The sequence below is a fragment of the Tupaia chinensis genome, unplaced genomic scaffold, assembly GCF_000334495.1.
Source record: "Tupaia chinensis unplaced genomic scaffold, TupChi_1.0 Scaffold000251_1, whole genome shotgun sequence".
Classification (NCBI taxonomy): Eukaryota; Metazoa; Chordata; class Mammalia; order Scandentia; family Tupaiidae; genus Tupaia; species Tupaia belangeri.
In genome coordinates, this window is record NW_006159731.1 from 5,274,814 (window position 1) to 5,284,545 (window position 9,732).

The 9,732-nt window shown below is 37.2% G+C and overlaps 1 protein-coding gene across 3 annotated transcripts in view; it reads right to left on the bottom strand.

The window, feature by feature from the left end:
* The window catches only part of ITGA1 (integrin subunit alpha 1), a 209,285-nt gene that overhangs the window by 124,493 nt on the left and 75,060 nt on the right, over positions 1 to 9,732 (bottom strand). For all 3 annotated transcript variants that reach the window (XM_014588003.2, XM_006149026.3, XM_006149027.3), the window contains exons 3-5: positions 3,848 to 3,960; positions 766 to 854; positions 535 to 646 (exon numbers count right to left, since the gene is read on the bottom strand). In XM_014588003.2, coding sequence (XP_014443489.1) covers positions 535 to 646; positions 766 to 854; positions 3,848 to 3,960 — 314 coding nt within the window. The remainder of the gene's footprint in view (positions 1 to 534; positions 647 to 765; positions 855 to 3,847; positions 3,961 to 9,732) is intronic.

Below are 9,732 nucleotides of genomic sequence, written 5' to 3' on the forward strand. Positions count from 1 at the left end.
TGAAAAACCCCCAAAAAAAAAAAAAAAAAAAAAAGAAAAAGTGGACACATTGCTTTTATAGTCAAGGAAAACAGTTTTAGAAAAAAATAAAGGCGACAAGTAATATTTAATGTATTCATTAGCAATTGAAGCTCGTATCAAGTAAAACTCAACTCTACTTAATTTTAATTAATATTGTATGAGAGCTATCTTTGGAATTTCCTTGGTATAATTTTTATATAACAGCTCTCATTCTGTGCATATCTCCAATGAAGTTATTTTCTTCAAAGAAATTCACCCTTTGAATAAAAGCAACATGACAGCTTTAGCTATGAAGTTTAAATATGACTCTGTGAGGGTTATTTACACTAATATCAGTTCCAAAAATAGTAGTGAGGTTTGGTTATATACTAGCCAAGCAAACATTTACCAAAATTGGTAATGCTGATTGCTGAGAAAATCCTTCAAACTTTTTGGTATGCTCCTGTGTATACATGTGTCTCATTCATTGCTTATGCTTCTCAAACATGCAAGGACATTGCATAAAATCCGTACCTTGTACAGGGGCAATGGAGTTCACGACTTGAAACGTGGGGCTGACATCAGAACAGATTCCAGTTGTGTAATGCAAGTGTCCACATCTATATGCATATAAGGGTCCACATGCCTTTTGAACAATTTGAGAGAGTAAAAGCCGTAAGATTGAAAGTGATACAACAAATCTTAATAGGACACAATGATAGCATTCCTCTTGCCAATAACCATTACGATTCTTTCCTTTCTTACCAGAAACCCTCCATTTGGATTAGTGACTAAGGTTGATCCAAATGTCATGTTTTCCTTTACTTCCGTGACATTGGGAATTGACGTATTAACTAAAAAGAGAACAAAATTTTATGAGTGAAAAAAAGTTTCACAGAGTAAAATTGAGTGTCTTCTCATTCTATCTGCTGTGCTCACAGAACATTCTTCTTTTGGTTTAACTAAATAGTCTTCCAAGTATTATTAAGGAGTATAATGAACTAACTAAGGCTGAGAGCTGGCTTATGTCCCAGAAACTTTGTCTGGATCACTGTTTCAAATAGTTTTGCTGAACTGTGAAAGAATGCAAAACTAGCAGGGCAATGAGAATGTGGGAGTGCTTTTTCACACATTTTTGATAATTAAAATAAATAAAATGTTTAGTCTCATAGTGAGGCTATAATGTAATCTTATAGGCTTTGCTATAAATAACCAATAATGAAACATGATTTCTGGCAAGGAAAGAAAAAATGGGGAGAAGACACAGAGAAAACCCTAACCTAAGCTTTAGGATCATGACTTCCCCAATCGTGAAGACATCATGGGGGTTACAAAGACAACTAGCGACAGATGAGAGCAGAGGTCAGGAAGTTTGGAAAACGGAAACACAATAAAAAGGGACTACATTTGAACTTCCAAATAGGAATGTTGGGTCTCAAAGTGTGCCCGCCTGACAGATTTGGTGAGAAGGTCTAAGTATTCACGTTGAAAGAAAAACGTTGGATAGAAAAAGCAAAAGCTCCTAAACCCTGTTTGACAGAGTGCTGGAATGCTTGAAGGTGGCAAAATTCAAGGTCCAGTAAAATAGTCTCACTGTTTGTGCTTGGAAGTTGTTCTCAGTACTATATTGTATATAGATTTAAGGTGGAAAACAGGAACAGAGTCCTCAAGGTTCGGTTTGATTTCCTAATCTGAGCATTTCCTAATCCAGAGTAGAACCTGGTTTCCTTTGAAAGTAACTGGAAGGGAACTGTTTCATACATTGATTTTGAATACGCTGGATTAAGTCTTTTTGTCGTTACTCATTTACTTATTTTAGGTTTTTGCCATAGGCCAAGTGTAGTTGTTGGAGAGTCAGAGAGAAGGAAAGTGAGACAGTAACCTCCGAGGGGATGGTCATGCCACAGTCCCTTCTCCTCCATTCTCTCAGGATTTTAGGCACTCATGCACACTTGTCCAGTGTGACTTTCAAGCTGCCAGGTCTAGAGGTTGAACTGCGGTTGAGTGCCTTCACCACCACACCACCTGCTGGCTCCTGGATTAGGGTGTTTTACATAATGATTGACTCAGTATCAGCATTCCCGCTCTGATTAAGGACTCCAGAAAAAACTTTCCTACTGTTCTTCACACAGCTAAAATCTCTAGGCTCATATTAAAAAGGCTATTCCAGGGAGGTGGATGGGGGCACAGCAGAAAAACTGGTGCTCTATGAGGCTGACCCACATGGGAAAGTTAGGAATTCCTGTTCAGAGATCTCTGAGCTAACCACACGTGCGTCCATGACACAAGGCTGTCGGAGGCTAGGGGTACATTGTAGTATCACTGGAGTGTCTGTTTCTCTCTTGCTGTTCCTCTTGATCATGGAAGAAATAAATAAATAAACTTTAAAAAGAAGTCTACTCCAGTTTCTAGGAATGAAAGAATAGGTCCTATCAGAAGAATTCTTTAGCAAATAACAAGTATAAATTCTAGAAAAAGGGTAAAAACACACACACACGCACACGCCTGCATGCACACACACACACACACACACACACACACACACACATACATACACGTATATACAAGAAACAACCACCTGAAGGCACCGGAAAGCAACCAAAAGCAGGCAGAAATGGGGGGGGGGGATATTGGGAAGAAGAGACCGGCACTGGGTGTTTTCTGTTTTGTTTTTTTTGTTTGTTTTCTCTTCCCAAGGGAAGGCGCTCATCAGTGACTGAAACTCAAGCAGAACTCCCACTCAGACTTCTTTGAAGAAAAAGAAGACAGACCATGGAGCAATGACAGAAGCTACAAAATGAGGGCGGATACTTTGGAAAAAAGAACCATATATATATTCTGTCCAAACATCTAGATGACCTGAACAGTAAATGTGCCAAGCAAACTTCAATAACCCAGCTGAAGAAAAGAACTCAGTAGAAATTTTAACAGCTTCCCACTCCAGGGAAGTCAGAGGTTAGAAACTGAGTTCAACTAAGTAAAATGCCTGCTCAGACAAAAAGTTCCAAGTATTCAAAGGGACGTCACAGATTTTACACTCTTCTCGCTTACAGTTCAGACACAGGTTAGGATCCAAAGTTATTACACAGAAGACACAGGAAAATGTGGCTCAACCTTAAAGAAAGGTAATAAACAGAAAATGATGTTGAGGTATTCCAAATGCTGGAGTTGCCAGGCAAGGATATTAAAGCAGTGATTATAACTACGCTCATGAATATAAAATGATGAACAAACAGGAAATTTTTAAAAAGAGAACTAAAAACATATAGTATCTGAAATAAGCTTGTGGGGCTATTAATCATTTTCATGGTGTTTAATATTGAACAGAGCATTGACGGGACTTTAATTTCTGGATAGTATTAGTAGAAATTTTCTAGTCATGTTCTAACTACAGTGATATTGCTATTAAATATGTATATTGGAATATAAACTTATCTTGTGCTATTCTCTGTTTAAAAATTAAAATTTATTTATTACAATTTTTGTTTCTCTATTTCCTTTAAAACAGCCAGGAACTAAATTAAATTTGTGGAGGGACTGTGATGGAAAGATTTATTTAGAAAAGTTCTTTTTTATCACCACTGATTTATAGAGAATCCTAAATAATGGAGGAAGTTGAGAGTTAAAAAATTCAACAAGATAGTCTAAATCTGTGGATGCTTCCTGTTGACTTTCTAAAGGAAATTAAAGGCAGAAAGAATCAAGATGCCATTCTATCTGAATTTGGATAACTGAAGAATGATTATAGATTACTTCTAATATTTTCTTGATTTGCTTGAAATTGTTTTTCAGTGAAAATGCTGAATAATATTATGGATCAAACTTTAACTTTTGTGATTTTACATACCTGGTAGATCCAACTTTATGCAAGGCAATGATTCACCTCTTCCGACCGGACACTTGTAGACATCTCCAGTTCTGTTTTGGGGTTGGCCAACTAACGGAGAGCCAATAAGCACCCTAGAATTTAATAAAACAATTAACTTTTTGAACAATGAGGAATAGTTCAATTTAGCTATTTTATGATTAATACCCAAATAATAATTGTTCTCATAAGCATCATCAGAAAATCATCTACTTTTAGCAATTTACTGTTATTTATATAGAATTAGCAGAAAGCTGACCTCACAATACATAAGTTAAGTCCTACACATGGGGAGCCAATCTCACAGGGCCAACTGTGGTTTGAATCCTGACCCTGGTGGCTTGAAAAACATGCCAGAGACATATGCATGCATGACCTAAATCCTGGTGTTATGGAACAATGGAGGAAAAAGATTGAAGTGTGAGCACACCCTTCTGTAAGGTACATTCTCTTTCTGTGTTTTCACTCTCACTGGTATGCATACAAACCCTGTGACGATAAAAAATAAAACAAAATAAACAGAGCACCATCTCCAAATTGTTGATTGATTTGACTTAAAAATATGTAGGTAAGAGATCTTAGTGATACTGCTTTATTATTTTATCACCTTATTGTATTTTTTATTTGGGTATCTAAATAATCAATAATTTTTAGCTATATCTGCTACTGTGCTTATTAACAAAACACTTATGGAAGTATAAATGACTTTTCCCCAGGAGAAACATAATTTCATTGAGAAGTCAGGAAATATAAATGTAGGATTATCATAACATTTAATATTAGTATATGCTACTTTATAAGCATTACAAAATAAGGATGGTTATAAAATCACTTATTGCCAGTTAAAATCACTAATTGCCTTTTTACACAGAATTATAAGAATATCCTAATAGTACTAATGAAAAAATACAATCATGATTCATTTCAGTTCCAGCAAATCATTTAATAGCCTCCCATGACGTTGTCGGGAATAAGATATATGAATGTGGCTGAGAGTGAGTTAAGGTACTTGGATGGCTAGAGAGCTGCTTACTTATTTCTGATCGAAGAGCTATCTACAAAGACTGATAACGAGCAATCAGAGGACTCTAATTATGTATCATAAGACTGCATTTGAGATTGTCTTAGGTTATATCTTTATTGATGATAAGTGAGGGTACAGAAAGCATAAAAACACTCACCAAATACATTAATATACATACTGCATTTACAAATTCATCAGTATCTCAACATTTTGGTGTAATAAACATAAACAGTCTAAAGATTAATAGGTTAACTATGTACACTATCATCTATATCAGTACAGGATGTGGGAAACCTCACTTAATCGGAGTTCATGTGAAAAAGTCATGGGGGATTGAGCAGACAGCACATAAACTTGAGCCAACAGGGAATTTTAGTGCCAAAAATGCTAATGTGACCTTAGGCTGCATTGCTAGAAATAGATGTCCTGGTCAAGAAAAGTGATAGCCCCTCTGTGCTTTGCACTGGTCAGGCCATGTCTGGAATCTCCAAATTAACAAGGGCATAGGCACAATGGAATGTATTGAGGAGACTATGACTCAGATGGTTAGGAGCCTGGTCATTTTGTAAGACAAGAAATGCTCAAGAAAAGTTAGGGATGTTTACATAAAATGTCTGAAGAAGAACTGAGAAGTTATATAGAGAAACAAATGGATCAGGCATACTTGTAAAAAATTTAAATATTTGATCATCTGTCATATTGAAAAGGAGTGGGATTTTGCGTAGGACCTTTGGGCAAACTAGTCCTGATAAAAATAAGTTATACAACAATTGTAAATATTAAATTATTGAACAGATGCCCTAAAACATAATATAATGTCTTTGCAAAGTAATTTCTGATATGCATAAGGAACCATAAAAATGTTCAAACCCTTTAACATATAATTTACTTCTGGGAAAAGTTACCTAAAATAAGGGGAAAGAGCTTAATGCACAGACATAATTCTCATAGTTTATATACAATGATGACAGATGAAAAGAAATATGGTCAATAGCAAGAGCTTATTAATTACTGCAAGGTCATATCTATAGAATATTATCCTGTTATAAAAATAGTAGTAGTTATTAATAGTAGTTAGACTGTGTAAGATGAAAAATTATTTATGACAATTCTAACTGAATATCTTCCTAATTTAGTGAAAATATGTGACCTAATTTAAAGTAAAAGATACCATATTATTAAGCTTATTACAATAACAATGATAATAATAGCTAGCATTTATTCAATTTATGCCACATGCAAGACACTGCTATAAGAGCTTTCCGTGTATTTAGCAACTTTTTGCTCTCCATGAAACTTGGTGCCAGAGTTCATGAGTTCAAATTATGGCTTTACCCTTTTTTCAGTTGCATGATTTAGGATAAGCTGATTACTCTATCTGTGCCTTAGTTTCCTTATCTAAAATATGAAAATAGTGGGACCAGCAGTTAGCGTAATGGCTATGTCGCTGGACTCCCATGTAGTCAACCGCGGTTTGAGTCCCAGACCCGTGGCTTAAACTCACCCTGGTCGCTTGTGCGTGCGTGCCCAAGATCCCAAGAGGAGAATGGGGGAGAAGGGATTGTGGCGTGGCCATCCCCCCTGGGGGGGTGATTTCTCACTTTCTTTCTCTCTGTCTCTCTCTGTCTGTCTGGTGAGTGCACACGCCCTATAGCAAAAAAACAAAACAAAACAAAAAAACAAACAAAAAAAACTCTCCAAAAAAAAGAAAAAAAAAGAAAATATTAAGAGTACCTATCTCACAGAATCATCACGAAAATTAAATGTTAATGTACATAAAATGCTTCTAACAGTTATTGGCTCATAGTATGTGCTGTCTAAATGTTATTTCTTCTTATTATTATTATACTTTTATTTCAGACAATTAAACAACTAACATCTATTGGGTTGTCAAATAGTCATGACTTTTTTAATGCAAAAATGTGTCATGACTTTTCTGACAACCCAATGTGAACAACATATCAAAAGGGAATACATCAAAAACAACCAATCATGGGAACCAGCAGTTAGCGTAATGGCTATGTCGCTGGACTCCCACGTAGTCGACCGCGGTTCGTGTCCTGGACCCGGTGGCTTAAAACTCACGCCGGGCGCGCGTGCGTGCGTGCCCAAGATCCCGAGAGGAGAATGGAGGAGAAGGGATTGCGGCGTGACCATCCCCCCTGGGGGGTGATTTCTCGCTTTCTGTCTCTATGTCTCTCTCTGTCTGTCTGGCGAGCGCACGCGCCCTACAGTGAAAATCTCTCCAAAAAAAAAAAAAAACCAATCACATTAAGAAGATTGTGATTTTTCCCCCAATATTTTCTTTTTTAAGATAATTATTTATTTAATTTAATTTATTATTATTATTATGATTTTTTAATTTGTTATAGGGAATGTGCATGCTCCAGAAAGAGACAGAGAAAGGGGGAAAGGGAGAAAGCAAACCACCAGGTCTGGGACTTTTTGGAGTCCAGCATCTTAACCACCATGCCACCTTCTGTCCCCCCAATATTTTCAAATGTTTTGTCATGTGACTGAATAATTCCTGTTACAGCTGGAAACAGTTTAGAGAAAAGGAGTGAGCCTACTATCATTGAAAGTGTTTGACTCGAGGCTAAGTAGATCAAATAATGCTTATTAAGAGCATTCTAAATACTGGGCATTTCTGTCAGGTTCTGAGAATATCAAACTGGATAAAACATATTTTTTTAGGTTGCTGAAAACTTGCAGAGAGAAATAAAGCTGTAAATGTACTATTACAATACTGAATAGGTCTGACCTTGGTGTAACTTCAGCAAAGTCTTAGAAGCACAAAAGAACACTATTCCTTAAATAATGCAAGTAGTTCAGCATAGCTAGAGTAGAAGTTGAGGCTGGAGAATATACAGGACTCAGATCATGAATGTTCTCATAGTCTACTTACAGAACTTTGGATTTAATATATAGAGGGGGAAATTAAGAATCATAAATGCTTCTAAAGAGGGGTATGACATGATCTCCCTTTGATTTATAAGGCTTATTTGTCTCTCATGCCTTGAATAAACTGGAATGCAGCCAATTTAGAGTCAGGAGGGGCCAGATAAGAGTTCTTAAAGTAATCCAGATGAAGACATGAACTTAAAAATTGGTGAGAAAAGAAGAACCAATTCTATAATTATTTAGGATATGAACTATCTCAGTTTGGGTTTCCCCAAAAGCAGACCTGAGACGAAAACCTTGGCACAGGTAGTTTTGGTGCAATATTTCCAAGTATACATTCACAAACATAGAGTTTGGGGAAAAGAAAACAGAGGGAAGGAAAAAAGGCCAATAAAGGGCACATTGACCATGGGTTATTTCTGTAGGGAACTGGGTTCAGACTCTCTGGGGTCATCTCAGAAACCATTTGGAGCATGAATGAGCACGTTATGAGTTTGGTGGAAGCCCTAACAGTAAAAACTACCAGCTCAGAATATAGAACAGAAAAGAGCTGAAGGCTGACAGCTGGGGAAAATCTCTCTTAAGGTTTCCAGGAAACTAGGTACAAGTGATCAGAGAGGGAGAGAAAGAAGCAGCAAACAATGGTACCACAGAAGCCGAAGAAGGGAAAAAATATCCAGAAGAGGAGGAAAGAACTGGAGCCATGAATTTAAAGCAGACTTCATCTCAAGTAACTTCGCTAAAAATAAGGGCAGGGGGCCATGTTTATAAATGCAGATTTCTATTTTTCAGGGCAATAGCAAACCATGAAGGGTTGGAGGGTAGTTTAAAATTACTATGGCTATCCATTTAACCTGGATATGTTTACATGACGGTGAGAAAGAACTGGTAACAAGAGAAAAATTGATGCCACAGGAGAAAGAGAATAGTTTCTGAGCAGATAGAAAGGGTGGACCCAGAGTTTGTCTCCCAAAATGAGGAAGGGCTCCATTTCCCAGGCAGGGCTCTGGCAGGTCCAGAATTGAGAGGTCAGCAAGTGTGACAGACGGTTTGGGATTGGGTAAACCCTTACAATGGGACTGTGACCCTCATTGCTTTAAGAGGCAAATCTATTTTTACTCCTGCTTAATGTGAGATTTGTTTTGATAAATATAATGCAGCAAGAATGACATTATGACTCCCTGAGGCTAGACACTGAAAGGCCTTATAGATGCCATTGTACCTTTTTGTGAGATTTGAGACCACCATGCTGTGAAGCAGCCCAGCTCAGCTAAGCGGAGCCAGAGAGGCCAGGTGGAGGAGAATCAGTGCCTTTAGCTGATGGCCAGAAGAGCCAGACTGGTGAGTTAGTTAGCTATGTTGGAACCTCTAGCCCTAGCTGTCACACCAGATGACTCAGTTGTATGAAGGAGCCCAGGAAGCAGGGGAATACACAATTTTCAAATTCTTGAGAAATTTTAAGTCATTGTTGCTTTAAACCACTAAATGTTGGGAAGATTAGTTATGTAGCAACAGTGAACTGAAACAGGAAGGATAAAAATTTTGACCTGGTAGCATATCTCTCTCTCTCTCTCACTTTCTTTTTCTTTTGTATCTTTGGAAAATAGTAGGCATAGTCACCTAGTGAGAGGTAATTGGTGGTGGGACTACAGAGAGCAATGCCAATTTAAATGGACAAAATACAAAAAGATCAGTCTGGTGACCCCTTTGGCTGAGAGGAGTCTGGGATGTTTTGGAAGATCTATAGTGTATAGGAGCGAGCCTCCAAATTTCCTATCAACTCTAAGATCATAATCTAAATAGAAAAAATGTAAGTGTGTAGAGGAGAACGAACTAGTTGGCAAATGCAGCATTAACTGGGGAAAGTCTAGTAAAAGAGGCAAAAAGTGAGTTCTGAACAGCATGTTAATGGTAAGCTTTTGTAAATTATGATAAAGGGAAA